Genomic DNA, 21,530 nt, shown 5'->3' with positions numbered 1-21,530 from the left:
GGTTTAATGAGAAAATGATCGGTTAGTTATGGAACCAGCCATGCAATGATAGATCCTTGTGTTAGGTTATCGGATCATATGCTTGTGTATTGTGAAATGTTTGTCACTTATGATTATTGATCATAAGGAATGTTAGTTATCAACCTTGGGTTGGTAAGCTATGTGCAAAGCATTGGCTATGTTTTTGGAGCAGGTTTGCTTGCGGTCGAAATTGTACCTGAGGGCATATTGGGGTCAAATCCTTGTGTTAGGATATCTGATCATATGTTTGTGTGCTGGAACATATTGTCACTTATGATATTGATCATAAGGAATTGCTGGTTATCAACCTTGGTGTTGGTAAGGCAGGCCGTGTGTGATCTGATCATGGGCAAGGATGGACGACCTGATCCTTGGATGATTGATCAAGGTGTCTGATCTGACTGATCAAAGGATGCACCGGTGGTAAGAGCAACACTAGTCAGGTTCAGTGGGACATGGTTCCATGACTGATTAGGAAGTATGAAGACTCAGCAGTTCTGAGTCATGTGGGGTGGTTGGTTGATTGACTCAGGATCTGATGGGCATTGTTAGTCCATGAGCTGGACTTGGTATTATAAGTTGAAGACTTCTCAAGGGTTACTTATGTCTGTGGGGATGGTTGGCTGAATGACTAAGTACCCAAGGGAAGAGTTTATGCAGGTATAAGGGAGTTGGACGAGTGGACGGGGAGCTGGGCAAGGCTACCTCGCAGCTCGATCAGCTGGTTTATGAGTTCATTCAGCTAGTGTAGCTGGGCCGATGAGCTAACAAGCTCCGTGGATGTGGCAAAGGTATGATCTAGCAATGTTGCATAGATCTAGATAGAATGGTTAGGGGAATGGAACCTCTGATTGTATGACTTGGTCTAGGCTCAAGATCGACCTTGGAGCTAGTTGGCAGTTGTGTTTACTGACCAGTAGCTGAGGTGATCTGACCAGACAAGTGTTAGATTGGATTTAGTCCAATGGATGATAGATGTTATTCCGCTGTGCATAAGTTGAAATGATCTAAGCTAGGGAATGACTAAGGTAGTCTTGAGCTAAGATCTGAATTAGCCCTCGCCAATGGGCGATATTTTAAATAAAGGGCAAAAATTTTTAGAGGTTCGTTCCTGGTATGGACTGAGCGACGTGAGGCATCGACCGCGGCCTAGTAGGCCGGGATCGGGTCTTACAGGTAAAATCCATGGTCTATCATATAACGATTTGCGGATTGGTTTGTAGCATTATCGCGAAACGTTTTTGATATACAATTCTTAAAACAAAAGTATACGAATCGTTTCCATAACCGCTTCCTTAAGAGAGTTTATGAAACATTCTAAGTCTACACAAAACGGTTTCTGCGAACGTTTTTCTAAGCGAGCTTGCAAAACGTTTTTCCATACGTATATCGATATGATTTGGTTCAAACACCAAAAATGAACATCGATTTTAGACTATTATTTTCTTTAAGATAATATGTTATTTGTTGAATGGAGTACTAATCCGTTTTCATGTTTTCTCTACAGAAAAATGACAAACGATAACAACACCCCCATTGACACCACAAATGTCACAACAACTCCACTCAGCGTTGCAGCCACTGATGCAACTGTGACAACCGCTGGAAACATCACAGCATCAACCGTTGCATCAACAACAAGCACTATCCTCCCTGCGGGAAAAGCTGCTGATGAAACCACTCGCCGTAGCCTATTCGGTGCTGGTCTTTATCAGACGGGTTCAGTTTTAGCAACCGCAAGTGGTCAAGTGGCAGTTCAAACTCCTCCATCTGTCCCTAGCGTTTTCACTCAAGGACTGATGCCAGACAAGTTTGATGGCAAAGCCTTCAAAACATGGCCGAAGAAGATGATGTTCTTCCTGACAACGATGAAGCTGGACAAGTTCATCCAGGAGGACAAGCCCCTTATTCCTTACGGGATTGATGATGTTCACAGTTTCGCAACTGTTGACATATGGGTGCATTCCGACTTCATCTGCAAAGGTTACATTTTGGGTCGTCTCATTGACCCATTGTACCGTGTCTACTGTGAGATCCCCACGGTGAAAGAGCTATGGAAATCACTGGACAAGAAGTACAGAGGTGAGGACGCTGGCTACCAGAAGTATGTGGTCTCAAAATTTCACGACTTCAAAATAGTGGATTCAAAACCCATCATGGATCAGGTGGAAGCGCTTCAGATCATTTGCCATGAAATCGCTGCTGAAGGAATGTCCATCTGCGAGACATTTACAACTCTCAGCTTCATTGAAAAGCTTCCTCCAAGCTATGCGGATTTCAAGAACTACTTGAATCACAAGAAGAAGAAGATGGGGCTCGAGGAGCTCATCATGAGGCTTGAATCCATAAACCGAATTGCTGACAAAGTCACTACTTGAATCCATAAACCGAATTGCTGACAAAGTCACAACTAAGGAGCACAGTGTCAACATGGCTGAGCACAAAGGCAAAGGAAAGGCACACGCCCATTCTCCTGCCAAGCCTTCCAAAACTGTTGCAGCCCTGAAGGCTTCTGGAAAAAACTTCAAGAACAAAGGCATTGAAATCAATGTGAATGCGAATGTGGAGAAGTTCAAGGGGAAGTGTCACTACTGCCACAAAGTGGGACACAAGACTGCTGAGTGTCGCAGCAAGATTAGAGATTAGAAGCGTCAAGCGAATCACACTGAGGAGGATCTCGTTGCAATGGTGACTGAGGTCAACGTGGTTAAAGGCATCAACCCCAAAGAATGGTGGTATGACACATGAGCGACCACCCACATTTGCATTGATGGGGCGATGTTCAGCACTTATCAGAAAAGCAAGACTCAGGAGAAGCTGTTCATGGGAAACACTGCAGTCTCCAAGATTGAAGGCCACAGCAATGTGGTTTTGAAGATGACATCAGGACGTGAAGTCACTCTGACGAATGTGAAGCATGTGCCTGACTTGAGGAAGAACTTGGTCTCGGGAACCTTGCTCAGCAAGAATGGATTCGCCACAAGCCTTGAGGCGGACAAACTCTTGATTAAGAAGAATGGGATGTATTTGGGAAAGGGGTATGTTAAGGATGGACTTGTCAAGATGAATGTAATGACAGTCCCTCCGATAGTTGTAGCTCCAAATTTTCAATGAATAAAAATCCAGTTGCTTATTTGGTTGAGTTTTTTAATATATGGCATGAAAGATTAGGCCATGTAAACTACAAATCTATACAAAGATTAATGAATTTAAATCTAATTCCTAAATGCAAAACAAGTAAACAAAAATGTGAAGTATGCGAACAGGCTAAGCTCACAAAAACGCCATCACCTCGTGTTGAAAGTACTAACGAACCTCTAGATTTAATTCACACCGATTTATGTGATTTAAAATACATACAAACTAGAGGTGGGAAAAAGTACTTTGTGACCTTCATAGATGACTGCACAAAATATTGTTATGTATATTTATTACATAGCAAAGATGAAACCTTAGAAAAATTCAAAGAATTTAAACTCGAGGTCGAAAATCAGCTTAAAACAACTATTAAAGTAGTTAGAAGCGACAGAGGAGGTGAATAACATGGTCCATTTAATGCATTTTGTAAAGAACATGGAATAATCCATCAAACTACAGCTCCTTACTCACCAGAATCTTAATGGAGTTGCTGAACGCAAAAATCGAACTCTAAACGAGACGATGAATGCAATGTTGCAGGAATCTGGGTTACCCCAGAACATGTGGAGGAGAGCGTTGCTTACCACTAATTATATCCTCAACAAAATTCCACACAACGTAACTGAAAAAACTCCATATGAATTACGGAAAGGTAATTTACCTTCGTATAAATACCTCAAAGTGTAGGGGTGCTTGGCAAAAGTTGCGGTACCGCCACCAAAAAAGATCACTATTGGACCTAAACGCGTGGATTGCATCTTCATCGGATATGCACATAATAGTAATGCATATAGATTTCTGGTACGTAAATCTGAAATATCAGATATTCATGAAAAAAAGAGTCATGGAATCAAGAAATGCATCTTTTTCGAAAATATTTTTTCATACAAGGAAAAACAAAGTTTAAAACAAACTCGAGAAGAAAGAGACAATGACAAGAACTCAGAAACTGAGACAAACGTCGAGATTTCTATAAATGATATTTCAGAAAATGAAGAAAAAAATGAATCTCGAAGAAGCAAAAGAGCTCGAAAGAAAAAATCTTTTGGTGAAGATTTCCTAATGGCATTTTTAGTCAAAAATGTTCCAAAAAACTTTGGTAGAAGCCATGGCTTCACCAGAAGCTCCATTTTGGAACGAAGCTGTCAGGAGTGAAATTGATTCTATCATGCAAAATTATACATGGTACATAACAGATTTACCACGTGGCTGCAAAGCATTAGGAAATAAATGGATAATGACACGAAAACCTGGTGGAAAATACAAATCTAGGCTAGTAGTTCAAGGATTCCGACAAAAGGAAGGCTTTGACTATTTTGATACATATTCTCCAGTAACGAGAATAACATCAATAAGACTGATGATAGCTATCACAGCCTTAAGAGACCTAGAAATCCTTCAAATGAATGTAAAAACCGCTTTTTTAAATGGTGATTTAGAAGAGGAAATTTACATGAAACAACCTGAAGGTTTTGTCATTCCTGGACAGGAAGACTAAGTATGTCGACTTGTAAAGTCATTTTACGGGCTTAAGCAAGCTCCTAAACAATGGCACGAAAAATTTGACAATACAATGATGACAAATGGTTTCAAAATAAATGAATGTGACAAATGCATATACTACAAAACTACCAAAAATGCGTATGTTTTGCTATGTCTACATGTAGATGATATGCACAATAAACATTATCAATCAAACAAAGAAATGCTCAAAGGGACATTTGAGATGAAAGACTTGGGATTAGTAGATGTAATTCTCGGGGTTAAAGTCATAAGAAATTCAAATGGAATTATCTTAACCCAATCTCATTATGCTCAAACAATATTAGAGAAATTTACAAATTACTCTAATAGTACGGCAAAAACTCCGTTAGATCCCCAAATGCACTTGACAAAGAATTCACGTGAAGCGGTTTCACAAAACGAGTATGCACGTGTGATCGAAAGTCTCATGTACTTGACCAATTGTACTAGACCAGATCTAGCGCATGCAGTAAACGTACTAAGTCGATATACAAGTAATCCAGGTCATACACACTGGAAAGCTATAACGAGGGTACTCAATTACTTGCGCTACACCAAAGATTTTGGGCTTCACTATGGAACTAGCAGGTTTAGAAGGATACACTGATGCTAACTGGATATCAGATTCTAAAAACTCAAAATCCACGAGTGGATATGTCTTTACACTAGGAGGAGCAGCAATATCATGGAAATCTACCAAACAAACAGTGTTAGCCAGATCAACCATGGAATCTCAGTTCATAGCCTTAGACAAAGCAGCAGAAGAAGCTGAATGGCTTAGAAATTTTTTGGAAGATATTCCTATGTGGGAGAAACCTGTGCCAGCTATATGCATACATTGTGATAGTCAATCATCTATAGCTCGGGCTCAGAGTAATCTCTACAATGGTAAATCTCGTCACATCAGAAGACAACATAAAACCATTAGACAACTTATCTCAACTGGGGTAATCACAATAGACTACAACAAATCGGCTGACAACCTAGCGGATCCTTTTACAAAAGGTTTGTCACGAGATGTTATTTCAAAAGGAATGGGTTTAAAGCCTATAACGAATGAGGATGCTTGACTGCAACCCTACCTATCATGACTGGAGATCCCAAGACGTAGGTTCAAAGGGAAAACAAAATCTAACAAAATCTAACCAAAGCACTTGAGAAAAAGTAGTCTCTTCCCAGCTCCTAAGATTATAAAAGTGCTAAAGAATGTGAGAAGGATAAGCATAAGCTTTTAATGATTCCATAGCTTCTAAAGCGGAGTATTACTCAATTCTTTCATGGTCAATCACCTAATGAGTGTGAAATGGGGTCGTTTCTAAGAGAATGAATGCAAGGCTATATTCTCTAAGTTCACTCATGAAAACCAGGAATAGTTCAGGGCCACAATGAACACAGTAGAGAATTAAGTTCTACGAGAAAATGAAGCTGCGTTATGCTTGTTGTCTCGGTCAACATAAAACACCGGTTGGTTCAAGACATCACGTTCACCTTCTGGTAAAGTAAACCCCACAGATATTAACTATGAGTGGTTCAAAGCTTAAAAATGCCACCAACACAAACGCAGCGAATTTTTCGTAAATACTCTCGATAAGTCTGTCTAGTCTAGTCGGGATTAGAATAAGTATACTTTTTAGAGTCTATCGAGTCTGCATTTAGTCTGAATATGTTTAGAAGAGTCATTTTTATTCATGTGAGGGATTGTTGGATCAATTAATTAAAGCCAATGGACTTCCAAATTAATTGAAAAACTTGTGAATATAAATGGCCCATTCAGAGGCCTATTTGTTAAATGAAGGAGAAGTAGTAGAGTCCCATAAAGGTTGTGTGACTGATTTTCGAGCAGTATAAATATGCTCATGTGCTACAAGGGTGCAAAGGGCTTGGTGAGAGAGAAAGGCTTCCCACGCGGGCCGCGCCGCCGCCGTCTGGCCGGCTCGGCTCCGCTCGGCCTGGGCTTGGGTTTGGGTCTTGGGTCTTGGTGGAGGGCCTCCGGCCCAATAAGAATATTCTTTTTGGACCAAGTTAAGTTCAACATTTTGCCATTTAATTCCCGAAAAAACGGCATGCATTTTATTTTAAACAACACGTAGTTCGTTTAAAAACAACACTTTGTCTCTCTTCGTAACGATAAGTTTAAACGAGAAAAGATCTTGCGGAGGAAGTTTCGTAACGCTTCGCCTCCGAGATCCTCGCGAGATTTCCGCCAACGTGCGCACGTGCTGCATCAGTTACGGAAAGTGGCTCGCCTTCTCCTCTTTGTAAACTCGTCTCCTCCTTCATTTCTGATTACGTTTTTTCACAACCAAAACCGGCAAATCCTATAGCGTAAGTCTAGAGAATGTTTCGTAGAAATATTAGTTCGTTAGAGGTTCTTCACGAGTGCCGCGTGATGACCTATCATGGTTTTATCCTGGGACTCATATTCGTACAGATCTGTCGCACCAACGGAGCGAATATTAAGAGTTAAGGAAAGAGATTCGTTTCGACTCCATGGTTTCATTTTCGTTACGGGACTGTATATTTTCGTTAACATCGTTTATATTATTTTATTTTTATCCGGTTTTCCCGCTTTTACAAAAGATTCTTCCACCGTTTGGACACAACCAATGTGGAAGCAGAGACAGGATTTTACCGAGGACCTCGTCTGGGAGACTGCTGATGGAATCTCTAGAACGAGAAGAGACCTTTGGGCAGACATGGATTAGGGTTTATAGCTCCAATGAGAAACTCGATAAGGGTCACAAGTTTAGATATTTGTCTGTCTCAATCCCAATTCAGACCAAGAAAAGGGATCACATGAGATTTTATCAGAGTCTATAACAGCCAAGAGTAATTCATGAAGATGTAGTTGAGTGATGAAAGCGTAATATATTTAAAGTAGGGGGTAGGTGAACTTACGATTTGAAAGGAACGGTGGCTGTTACAGGGACGATCAAAGACGAAGCAGCTTGATTTGGTTGACAAGAATGACGAGGGGTTTCAACAGAGAGCGAGCTCGAACGCTGCGTTTTACAAATAATGAAATCTTTATATATAAAAGAGAGTTTGTTCTCTCCTGGTGAAGCCACGTCCTCTGTCACATAGATAACTAGAACTGTTTTAAGCCGACACGTGTCACATACGAACGAAACTCATCGTCTCACTAAAGGCGAATCTTGATGGGTTTCCGTACTCCTCCGCCATTATCAGAGATTGCCATCATGAAGAATCTCTTCTTAGGGTTTTCAAAACATCGTTTGCTCTTCTCTTAATCAACCCAAACGCCACAGTTACAGATCCATCGCTTAAACGCTTCTTTAATTCATCAACCATGATCCAGTCTTTTAATGCAAATCTCTCTTCTCCAGGACGGTCTATTTGTTAGTATAAGTAAGTATGCTTTCCTCTTCCATAATCCCTTAATTTTCTTCTTCTCTTTTTGATTTTCCATGATTTCATCAACCTAACTCCAATTTCATCGACAAGTTCCGGAAGCAATCAGAGCGGTTCGGCACCGAGATTTTCACGGAGACAGTCACCAAGGTCGATATGTCCTCGAGGCTGTTCAAGCTCTTCACCGATTCGAGAACTGTGCTCGCCGACGCCGTCATCTCCACCGGAGCTGTCGTGGAACGGCTGAGCTTAATCGGATCTGGCGAAGGCGCTGGTGGTTTATGGAACCGAGGGATATCGGCATGTGCTGTATGCGACGGCGCCGATCTGATCTTTAGGAACAAGCCTCTGGTAGTTATCGGCGGCGGAGACTTGGCGATGGAGGAGATGAATTTCTTGACCAAGTATAGATCTAAGGTTTATATAATCCACAGATGCGATACGTTCAGAGCGTTGAAGATCATGAAGCAGAGGGTGTTGTCGAAACCTAATATTGAAGTGATTTGGAACTCTTCGGTGGTGGAGACGTATAGAAATGAAAACGGGAAAGGTGTGCTTGGTGGTTTGAAGGTGAAGAACGTTGTTACTGGTGATGTTTCGGATTTGAAAATGTCTGGGTTGATCTTTGCGATTGGTCATGAGCCGGCAACGAAATTCTTGGATGGGCAGCATGAGCTTGATGAGTATGGGTATGTGGTGACCAAGCCTGGTACCACTAAGACGAGCGTTCTTCTCTGCGAGGCTGTGGATTTATAGCTATATAAAAGGTTAGCTTTCATCCTCAGAAATCCTAGAAACACTAGAAATTTATGTTTATTTGGAATGACTAACTCATCTATCTCTTCAAATTCTTATTAGGTTTTCTAAGAAAGTTTAGATCCTTTATTGGTTTCTTGCTATTCACCTTCTGTCAACTTATTTGTTTCTAATTCCCATTCTTGGGCTCTTTGAGTTACTGTTAGTTTCTTATAATGGTTCGTTTATGATTTGCAGGACCCTCCAGTTCCTATGCCAAAATATACAAATTTGGATGTAATTAGAGTCTTTGTTGGTAAGCAATCCAACACTCAATGTATTTTTTATCTATAGGCTTTTCTTATATGATGTTTTAGATGTCTTAAAAATAAATGTTTTTTTTTCTGTGTAGATGTAAAAAACCATCCGATTCTCATATATTACAAAGCCTCAGAGGTAATAAACAGACATCAACTTCTTATTGCGTTTCATTTTTATTTTTAGAAGTTATTAAAAGACTAAAAGACATTTTTGGTGATCTTTTATATGATTAGTTATTTGCAAGACATGTTTTGATGGTTATGGCGAATTCAATATGACTGCAGCATAGAACAAGCCGTTGGTGGGGTGTTTAAGAAAGAGCTCATCAGTCCGTATAACAACTTGCTTAGCTGTAGGTTCTTTTCTCGAAAACAAACTCCTCTGTTCATCATCATTAAAATGTATATTAACATTTGAAACTTTTTCTTTAAGGTGGGATTGTTATAAAGATGGTTGTTGAAGGTGAGTAACCATATGTTGGATGGGAGAAGAAGCGAATAAGCAAGTACAATTTGAGAATATTATAATGTAAATAGATACAAATCCAAATTATTCTAACTAACCAGCAAGAGCATATGAGAATACATATTCTGACAAACTATAGAAATTATATTTAGATAAATGAATTAAAACAAAAATGTTATGATCAAAATGAGATGTCTCAAAACTAACGTTAGCAAATTAATTGGATCGTGGAAAACTTTTGTGTAGAAACTGAATATTAAAATATTTTCTTAAGAGTATCAAATGAAAACACAATCAGACAATGCATAGCATACAATTCTCATGTTTTATCAGTTTCATGCGGACGGAAAAATATATTTTTTAAAAAGTGAACCTCACAGAATCATTTTTATTTGTGTGAAAATTATGAAAAAATACAACTAATGATTCACATATAATCAGTACAAATATCTTTCAGAAATTGGCTTGGAAATAAATATAACAAAATCTAACAAATAAAACCATAAATATCTGATAATAATACATAAAATAATTAAACTACTTAAAGACATATTATAAAAAACATAATATCAATAATAAATATGAAAAATTACAAGAGAAAAAAGTAGAAAATTTATTTAAGATATTATTTTACACATTTTATCAAACATAAGCTAACGAGAAAAGTGAATCTCATAGCACTTTTCTCCTTTTTGTTCACTAAACTGAATATAAGGAAAATAATTAATAATTAATACAATTGTTATAAAAATATTACGGAAAATAAAATAAACTTCGTAAAAGAGTAATAATAACAATAAACTCAAGTAATAGGTAAATTCCCTATACATACCATACTACACTACTTATACCACCGTATTGAAAAATAAATTAAAACATTTAAATAGTTGGGTGTACACGAATATCAATTTAATTCCTTTAATGACCCAACCCCTAACATCGATAACTAGATACAAACCCAAAACTTAATGACAATATGTCTTTCAGACGATAACTTGCCGATTCACTACGTCAAAAGCATGCAAGAGTATTTTCAAAACAACAACATAAACTTCAGGTTCCAAAATCTGCAAGCAGCAATGGTTGGTTCATACAACAATGAAATTTACCTATAGGGCATAAAAACATTATGCAAAGGAGAGCCCAATATCAGTAAAGCATGCTCGGATGGAAACTAATAAAAACAAAAGTTGACCAATGCTGGAGACGCATCAAAGAATCGTTTCACGGGGTTGAAGTAACCAAACTACCATGCTATTCAAAAAATTTAGGAATACAAAATCAATGATTATATACCCGCCCCAACAACATTAAAAAAAGCACATGCGACACCTACTAATATGATATATACATATAAAAATTGTTTACCTTAAATTAAGAAATAGATGTAAAGTATTGTGACCAAATATGTGTCGAAAATTAAAAAAAAAAATGAATTCAAAGTAAAAAAAAAAAGTCTAGCATAATCCCATAATCAAAATAAAATAAAATTAAATAGTTGTATAGTGTTTTCACAAAAAAAAAGTTGTATAGTGCAAAAAAAATACCACACTGTACAACAATCATACAAAGAACACGTAAGATCTGACATGATAATAGATAACTTAACATAAGACAAACAAACTAAAATAATTACTCCACTAAAATAAAAACTGAACAATGCTCCATTCAGACAATCATAACTATCGTATATGAAATTTAGTCTACAATGACTTTGATGCTCAATCTTCTAATAAAAAGCAAAAAACATCACGGATAGGATGACTAACACAATATATATATATATATAAACCAAACTCTTGACGTTGAAAATAATTATAAAAAAATATAATTTAACAAATTTAAAACACACTCAGTGAAAATATACAGTAATATAATTATATATATCACACGTCAAGCATATTCCGCGCGAAGCGCGGACCGACCCTAGTATATTATATATTATATATATTTTTATTTTATTTTTGTTGACCCAAAGACACTACACACCAATTTAGAAAATCAAACCGGTGGTACAAAATCAACTTACAACATAGCTTTAAAAAAAACTTTGACAAGTTTTTCTCCATCGTTTCATATTCCCTTCTTTAAATATGTTTGATTGTAAAATTACCGAAGCACTATTTCCATCTTCGAAATTCTCCCAAGTTTTTTTAGTCAAGAATGGCCTAGACAATATCTTCATCAACTGGAAATAGTCTGTTACAAATAGTCAAATACCACATTTTTTTTTTATTTTTAGGTTCTTTTCATACGCTCCATATCCATGAGCCATATAAAAATGTAATAATATTTTTTCATCTGAATAATTCATTCAAAAAAGCCCAAAGCCGTGTGTGTCCACAAAGAACATACCACTTAGATTAATACCAAAAAACAAAATATTGTTAAACGAAAACTAGCAAGAAACAAAACATTACATTACGGTATCATCTCCTCACGGATAACAAAGATAGAAAAACATGAATAACAAAACTAGTAAATCGAAAAGGAAAAACTTTTAAAAAATCAGCAATAATCAATAATCATTAACCTATTATAAACCAAGTGGTGATCGACCCATATCAAATCCAAACCGTCTGGCCCATCAGCTATCCATCCGGCTCATTTGCTAATGATTTAGGCGAATGAGAGTTTACATTTATCTATACTTGATCTTTATCTTTTTCTATATGTATTTAGAATAAGTATTATTTCCTATTTCTATTAAGAATATGATTTCCTTATCTCTTATGACGGTCTAAATAAGACGGTCTAATATTTGTATAAATATAGACCTCTGGTCATGAATAATAATAAGCTTACATATCATCTCTTTTATAACACGTTATCAGCACGATAGCCTCTAACCCTAAGCCCCCACGAAATTCCTTAAACTCAGCCGAATATCACAAAACCCTAATTCTGGCAGAACTTCAAAGAGATCGTTCTCCCAAACCGTGAGGACCCAGACGACGAGCAATATATCAAATTGAAGCTCTCGCCTAGACGAATTAGACGCTGCAAACCGCTTGTCGATCCGATCACTGACGCGCCGTCACGCTCTGCTACAGTACGCATCGCCGATTTGCTTTGGAACCCTAATCGTTTTCCTAACCCAAATCCAAGCTCTCTCTCTCTCTCTCTTGAAGTTAGTTCTTTCTAGACGTGATCAAGTAAACCAGACGTTCTCATTCTCCTTCTTCCCTGTTCGTGATCCGACCAAGCAAGCAGCCGGTCCACGACCCGACTCGAAGAACAATCAGCTCGCGGCCTCCTTCTCTCTTTGGTGGTCCAAATCTACACTCCATAAGTTTCTAAAGGTAAAACTCGAAACTTAAAAGAACCTACACTGAATTTGGTTGATTGATAAAGATCTTAACCATTAAAATTTGGAGAACCCTAATCTAGGATAATAGAAACCCTAACATATGAAACTAAGTTTTGGTTAGATTGTTTTCCTGTTAAGTTGATAGATCAATGGCTGTTAGGGTTGCTAGAACATTGATTGATCAGTAAGGGCATTGAAACCCTAAATCTAAATTATATGATCCGTTTCCTTTATGATGTTTTGAAAATCTGAAATATCAAAAAACCTAAATTGATCCGACTGTTTTGATTGATTGATTTTGATGTATCTGAGGTTTAGGTTGCTAGATTAAAACCTTGAATTATCTTTGATGATTGTTTGAGTAAATAGAACTATTTAGAATCAAATTTGATCTTAAAATTGTTAAATTGCTGAAAACCCTAATTTTCTTTTTTGCATAAATCGATTGATAAACAAGTTTCCATATTGTGATTAATTGTTTGAATATCGAATGAGCTGATTAGGAAAATTGCTAGTTTTGATTAAAACCATAATCTGTCCAGAATTGTGAATTTCCTTTTTGCTAAAAGTAGAAAATTTCTTTTTTCCTGAAATTTACTTTTCTACTTGCTGGAAAATTTCCTTTACTGTTAGGATTGCTAGAGAATTGCTAAAATTGACTGATTGATCTGATTTAATTCTTTTGTAAAGCTTGATATTGATAAAATCAAACCGAAAAAAAAATGGGCCTTGAAACCCTAATATGATCTGATGATACTTGCATTATTATTCTGATTGCTTGATCATACAAAATGTTTTAAGAAAAGTAAAACATAAGAATTATTGACCTGGTCTCACATTGATTAAAAATCGGCCTGAATATGATTGTTGTTATGATTAATGCTTTGATTGCATTCAGATATAAAATCCGACCTCTAGGGTTGTTGCATCACAATTTTATAAGGCCGTGTGGCCTAAAGCATCATATAGACCTCGCATACTTGTTTTTCTCGCACCATGGTCGAGTAGTTAATTGTTTGGTTGAGAGACTTGTGAAACCGTATGCATTGATTTTATTGATTCGGTTGCATCTTGAACTGATTAATAATATGTTTCAGATGTCAAAATTTGAGCCTTAGGATTATGTTGTCCTAAATCTCTCTGGAGATAATTATCTAGAATGGGTAATGAACATTTCAGTTGCCCTGAAGTCTAGAGGACTCGGAAATGTATCATTGATGGCAATAATGAAATTGAAAGTGAAAAGCATAGAGCCATAACAATTATGCGCTATCATCTCACTGAGGATCTGAGAGATCAGTACTTAAATATTGAGGATCCTTGTGACCTTTGGAAAAAACTAAATTCCAGATACTCAATGGCATTATGGCGAAAAGCCATGAATGAATGGAAGATTCTCAGGTTCCAGGATCTTGAATCCGTGGACAAATATAATTTTGCTCTGATGAAGATCGCCTATAGTCTTGAACTATGTGGTGAAGTGGTAACAAATGAGGATTTACTATATAAAACCTATTCCACATTCCATCCAAAGGATCTGTTGTTATCACATAAGGCTAAGGGTTTCACCACCTATAATGACCTATTGTCATGCCTATTGGCAACTGAGCAAAGAGAGCAGAAAGTTATAGATACCATTAGCAGATTTGAAAAACTTCAGAAAAGATACATTGAGCAACGAAACAGTGAGATGAGACCTCCTGAAGCCAATGAAGCTAAAAATGATAAGGAGAAATCCAAGGAAGCCGTGTGGATATATATGGATTGTGAGGCCGGCTTATACATTGACTAAAGAAACGAGATTTCGATAAAGAACAATATGATAAGACTAAGTAAAACTTAGTGAAGGAGTTCGATAAAGAACAATCCAAATCAGTCCATATATTCTTATAAAAGAAATCCCTTGTGTTTATAATAAATCAGCACTGCAAGTAGGTCATGAGATGCCATCAAAGAAAGTGTGGACTGCGATGTTTTTCAAGTAATAAGATTATAGTATGGGACTGCAATGTAAGCACAAGCCATTATGTTTATATCAGTGGATAAAAGGAAACCATAATGGTCCAAGAGAGTGACCAGAAGTATGTCTGGTCGAGGTCAAATGGATATGGTATTGCTGAAGGCAAGAAAGATCGATAACCATGTATAAAGGTCCTTGAGTGTATTTGACTGCAGATCCATAGTTTGATGAGATTATAAAACTCATTGTATTTGACTGCAGATCCATAGTTTGATGAGATTATAAAACTCAAAGGACTACAAGTTCAGTCATATGATATGTCAGCCGACTTCTTCACCATGTCTACACCAACCACACGTCCATGAAATTTATCTATCAGTTTGGGACGTGCCAATTAAAGGACCAGTTCAAGACTTGGCACCCATGAAGCAAAACTATCAAATTGTCCATGCGCCAACTTGAAGAACATACACGAGGGTACAAGTCAGGGGGAGTTCATGTGTTGTACTCTTTTTCCTTATCCATGGTTTTGTCCCACTGGATTTTTCTGGAAAAGTTTTAATGAGGCAACATTAAGCATGTTACAAGCCCTGAACCGGATGTGTCGATCAAGGGGAGTGTTATAAACCAAGTGGTGATCGACCCATATCAGGCCCAAACCGTCCGGCCCATCAGTTATCCATCCGGCCCATTCGCTAATGACTTAGGCGAATGAGAGTTTACATTTATCTATACTTGATGTTTATCCTTTTCTATATGTATCTAGGATAAGTATTATTTCCTATTCCTATTAGGAATAGGATTTCCTTTTCTCTTTTGAAAGTCTAAATAAGACGGTCTAATACTTGTATAAATATAGACCTCTGATCATGAATAATAATACACAGATCTCTTTTATAACATAACCGTGAATTTAACAATAGAAACAAATCATTTGCACAATAACACCACAACTCATAAAATGACTAATACATAATAGCAAATTCGTAATTAAATAAACAGATTGAACAATAGGTGTACGTTGATGTTATTTTATGTATATGAACAATAAGGATTGTGGTGACACTTACATATTAATTTGTAGAACACTTACATATTAATTTGTAGAACTATGTATAGTTCTCTATTAATTTAGAGTTCTATATTTTATCTACTGTTGAAAAGTCATAGTTAGACCATTTAATTAAACACTTAATGTGACATATTTTATTATTTATATAAAATCTTAATAATCAATAAATATATTAATAATAAATCAATTTAAATTTATATTTTGAATTTTATTTTTAATTATAACAAAATATGTTGAGAAAAAATCTAATAAAATCCTACCAAAATTTTTTGAATATTTTATATAAATTAATGCATTATAATTTCGTAATTAGTAATGTAGTCTTATTAGAAATTAATTATAATTAAAATTTATCATAAACAAAAGAAAATAAATTTCTATGTTATTTTATAAATTTTATAATTATAGTATATATTATTTTAAAATAAATATGTTCTATATATTAAATATGTTAAAATTATATTAAATCGGTAGATTAACAAATTTTTAAGAAATGGATTCATTTAAATAAATTATCATTCATCGTCAAAAAATGAGAAAAAAATCGTAAAGTATGTAATATTATATACAAAAACACTAAAACTTTAACTTATATTAATATTTTATATCTAAGACTATATATTGTCATTTTATTTATTTTGAAACTCACAGTAATATATTAGGGGAAATTTTATGTTTACCACTTTTATGGTACCACCTTTTATCTTTACCGTCACTAAAGGGACATTTTCAAAAATACCTTCTTTATTATGTGGCCAAATTTTTTTTTTTATGTTTTTTGAATTATACTTTTTCAAATTCAAACCTTTTTATAATTTTTTTCTAAACTTTTTTTTGAATTTTTTTTTTTTTTAAATTCTTTTTGAAAATCGAAAATTATGTTTGAAACTATTTTTTTAAATTTTACATTATTTATTTTTATATTTATTAGAATCCAAAATTTCACATTCCAAAAACTCTACCCTATCTCTCAATTCTAAACCTTAAGTGTAGATTAGTTAATCCTAAGGGTATAAGTGTCTTTTACCCTTCATTAAAAGTGATGGTAAAAGTGATTAGTGTAAACATGAAAAGTGATATTATGAACGTGGTATTTGTTGCAATTTCTCAATATATTATTAATTATTGCGTTTAAGCACACACCAATTAACCTAATGTGCCAACAATACCACAATCGAATGGTATGTCATTGTAGCATTTTAGAATCGAATCTACAAGGAACTAAAGATCTATAACACCAAGAATACACAAACTTTCTTAGTTTAAGCAAACAAGAATATGAATGATTTTGTAACAAGCTAATGTCCTAGAAATATAAACAAGGTGATCTCAAATCCAATCAAGAAATAAGTGCAAAAATTCAATCAAATGCTAAGGATAGATCCATGGACAATGATAAATGATATAAGGTGATCAAGGTTCAATTTAGGATGTTCAAACAAAACAATCAACAAGTATATAGGTTTAGATCTCATTCAAATTAGATTAATCTATTGTCGTGGCAAAAATCCTATGCTAATCATGAATTAAACATCAACTGTTGTTGGCTAACACAATCAAGCATGCATGAATCACAAATCTACTAACCACTTAAACATCTCGGACATCAACTGTCGTTGGCCAAATATGTAAAAGACAATGCTAAGTTCATTCAAACATTTTAACAAACACCTTCCGGATATAAAATAGTTTAAGATCTAGATGAGAGTGATCAAGTCTAATCTAGTATTAAGAACACTTAGCAAACATAGAACATCGTTAATCAAACAATAAACATCCTAAATATTCACTTAATCACCCTAATCTATCTAATCCATGAATCACAAGGTCAGTACTCACTAATCTCTACGAGAAACCTTAAATTCATGTGATCAAGACTAATCATGATAATGAGTAAGAGAAACACAAATATAAAATGAAGTATTATCAAAATATTCAAGCTTTCACAAGTTTAGACTAAGTTTGAGATAAAATGAAATAAAAAAACTAACGTTTTTAGGTTTAATTCTATTTATAGAGAGGCAAAACTCGAATTGGTTTAACCCCACAAACCAGAATTAAACCGGACTAAACCGGAATTAAATCAAATCTCGGCTTGTCTCCTTCAGCTCGACTGAACCGCGGACTGCTCACCTCCGCGACGTCTGGCCGCGGTTCTCCCTGGAGCACTCTGCCACGAATCCGCGGTCATGCTCAGCCCGCGTCTGTGGTCGGCGTCGGCTCCTTCCCAAGCTCGAGTATCTGCCATGTTTCCGCGGTCGCAACCAACCCGCTGTGTGAGTCCGCGGCGTCTCTCCTCTCCACCGCAGCCAAGCTCAGCCTGTGTCGTCAACTAGTCGTGCTCCAGCTCCTCTCTGACGCTGTGCTGCTCCGGTGAGGCTCATCCATCTACCTCGAGCTTCTCCTCCGTCGCCATGGCGCAACTCGAGATCCAGTCTTAACCGTAACTCAAATCCGCCATCAAACTTATCTCCGTCACGATTTGCTTCCCCTCAGCCATATCTCCTCCGTCGTCAGGTCAACCTTCATCGTCGGGAACAAGTCACGCCGTAGCGGCTCCAATGGTAGATTTTATGCTTTTTGCAGCTCTGGTTCTTCACCTTTCAGCTATTTACGAATTAACCCCAACATTCTTGAATAGTCAGAAACATCCTTTTGAATTAGACCCTGGACTTTTGATTTGAAACTTAACCCAGCGAATAATTCTGAATTTGGAACCTCGGTCCCTGGATTCTCGTTAACATCACAGTGGACCCAAAACTTCCAAAATGTACAATTTAACCCTTCAATTTCATCCCAAACTTCCAAATGTGCATTCCAACCCATATGATATGCAAATATTGATGCAAATGCAACATAAAGACCTAAATGCAACCTAGAATGATCATAATAAGCTAAAATATGGATCTCAAACTCATCAAAATCAAGAGATATCAATTATCAATAAATAGTTATATATAAAATATAATACTATATAACTAGCCTTTAGTTCAAGTATTATTTTACAAAATTTGTAAGTAGAATTTTTTTAATTTTTAATAATTAATTAAAAGTATTTATCAAAAATAAATTTTACTTATAAATTTCATGTTTATTTTAATTATAACAAAATTTGTTGAGAAAAATTTAAAAAATCTTACCAAAATTCAAATATATTTTTATAAAATACTGAATTAATTTAGTAACAAAAAAATTTAAAATCATACGATCTTCTAAACTAAAAAAAAATAAGTGTGTAATTTTCTAAAAGTCTCTTGACAAAGTATACAATTTTAAAAATAAATATTAAAAACTCAAAAGGATAATATTCCAAATTTTACAAAATATAAAATGACAGATGCTAAAATATAATTTTTTGAAATGTAACACAAAAAAAACAAATTATGTTGTAAAAATCAAAAGTAATATAATACTTTAAAATCTAAATTGAATAATAAGAAAATAAAAAACGTAAAACCATAATATCCAAAAAATATTATATATTTATAAAATTTACTAAAATAATATGATAGATACTACTACGTATACAATTTACTAAAATAATAGATCTATATTATTTAAACAATGCAATATTCCCTATATATTATTTGAGAAGTATTATAACTTCTTTTTGTAGTCACATGTCATCAATAGAATGATTCTTATAATCATTAGAAAAATATGTTGGTCCATCTAATTATATAATAAGTTTTTTATTAAACTAACAATAAATTCATCATTAATGTACTTTATTATTTCCTTAAATAAAATTTACGGAATTGCCTAATGTGGCTAAAGTATATATGGCAATTAATAATTTTGAATAATAAAGATTTGATAAAAAATAGTGTATCTTCTATCATATTTTTTTTTAATTTTAAACTATTAAATAAATTAAACAGCCACAATAACCATATAATAAAAATTTATATTTTTATGTATATGTTATATTTTGAATTTTTACAAACGGCTATAAATTACTAAAAATGTTAAAAATCTCACATTCAAATTTTATGATCCATGGTTTAAAATTTTTGTTATGACAAAATATAAATGATTACAAAAATTATATAAGTAAAAAGTATAATTTAATTAATTATTAAGATTAATATATATATCGTTTTAAATTAAACTATAAACCATATAAAATATAATATTTTAGTTTCAAAATTTACTTTGAACAATTTTTTTGATAAAATTTTTGAACGATCATTGACAACTTAATTTTTTTTTAAATTATAAATTACTAAAACTATTAATCCCACAATGAAAATTTTGTTATCAGTAATTTAATTTTTTTTCTATAAAAGATACAAATGATCAAAAAACTATATGAGTAGAAATCATCATTTAATAGACATTAATAATAAAAATATACTAAAATATATTATCTATGTTAGTATCATTTAAATTTAATAACATATCCTATCAAATATAAAAAAAATATTCTTTGGATTAATAAAATTGATTTATATGTTCGCACCAATTTAATTATATATTTAATAGTTACTGACTTTTAATTATTTAATATATATTTATTATTTCATAATATGTAAAAATATTTAATACATAAAATAATTTTTATATATAATGTTGATTCCGCGCAAGGCGCGGGTCTTAACCTAGTATTTACTTATAATATCTCACAAAATACTAAAGTGATAGATGTTAACGTCTTACTTTTAAAACACAACTTAAAAATATAAATTATCATGAACAAATATCCATCTACTGTATAACTAAATAAATTTTAAAATGTAGTGTATTCAAATTGTAAAAATTAAAAAGCTATATTAAAGGAGATTATACATTTGATTATTTCAGATTAAATTTATGTATCGAACTCAAAAATATATTTATAAGTAACAACAGTCAATAGGAATATAAAATGTATAAAAAAAAATACTATATGACAAAAAAAAAACAAATCACTATATATTAATAATGACGAATAAGAAGCTTAAACAATAAGATTATAGAGATAGAATATATATCACTAAATGTAAATCACATATTTAAAAAATTTATGATAATATCAAAATTTATATATTTATAAAATGAAAAATATCCGCACAAATGTGCGGGTCAAACTCTAGTTAAGTTTATAAACAATACATGAAAGTTACTACTCCTCTCAATATCAAGAAAAATAATTTAATTCAACCCTATAATAGTTGTTATTATCAGGTTCACATGTATAAGATGAGTCAACTTAAACTATTCAAAAGTAGTATGAAAAATTGAAAACATGAAATATTATAGAAAATCAAGGTCAAATGCTACAAGATAACAATATTATTTTAAAACAAGCTATCTTTGTATGCTTTATTGTTGTAGATATTTTCGGTTTATTAGTTCCAAATTATAAAATCATTTAAAATAGTGACGATAAATGTCTGGAAAAATATTTATAGTACACAATTTTTACATAGCGCAGACCAAAAAAACTAGTGTGACTAAAAACTACCAATATCGTGAAAGTACATTTAAAGAAAGTTAGTAGGTTCTAGTTGATATTTTAGTGACTCAGAGTTGTGTTTGTCAATTGTGTTTAGTAAGTACATAGCTTAAAAACCTACTTCTCTTCATGAAGAAGAAGAAACATAAATCTCACATCAAAAACACAAGCGAAA

At 34.1% G+C, this 21,530-nt stretch overlaps 1 protein-coding gene across 1 annotated transcript; it reads left to right on the top strand.

Annotated features, from left to right (window-relative positions):
- The first annotated feature begins 2,799 nt into the window (after positions 1–2,799).
- Positions 2,800–9,709, top strand: LOC106374033 (thioredoxin reductase 2). Its single transcript, XM_013814137.2, has 6 exons — positions 2,800–3,090; positions 8,149–8,822; positions 9,049–9,106; positions 9,203–9,246; positions 9,345–9,463; positions 9,544–9,709. Exons 1-2 carry the CDS (start codon positions 2,800–2,802, stop codon positions 8,809–8,811), a joined length of 954 nt encoding a protein of 317 aa, XP_013669591.2. The 3' UTR covers positions 8,812–8,822; positions 9,049–9,106; positions 9,203–9,246; positions 9,345–9,463; positions 9,544–9,709.
- Positions 9,710–21,530: the final 11,821 nt, after the last annotated feature.

This window comes from Brassica napus, chromosome C4, assembly GCF_020379485.1.
Source record: "Brassica napus cultivar Da-Ae chromosome C4, Da-Ae, whole genome shotgun sequence".
NCBI classification, from domain to species: Eukaryota; Viridiplantae; Streptophyta; class Magnoliopsida; order Brassicales; family Brassicaceae; genus Brassica; species Brassica napus.
Note: the sequence above shows the minus strand (reverse complement) of the source record. Positions and strands in the feature narration are given on the sequence as shown.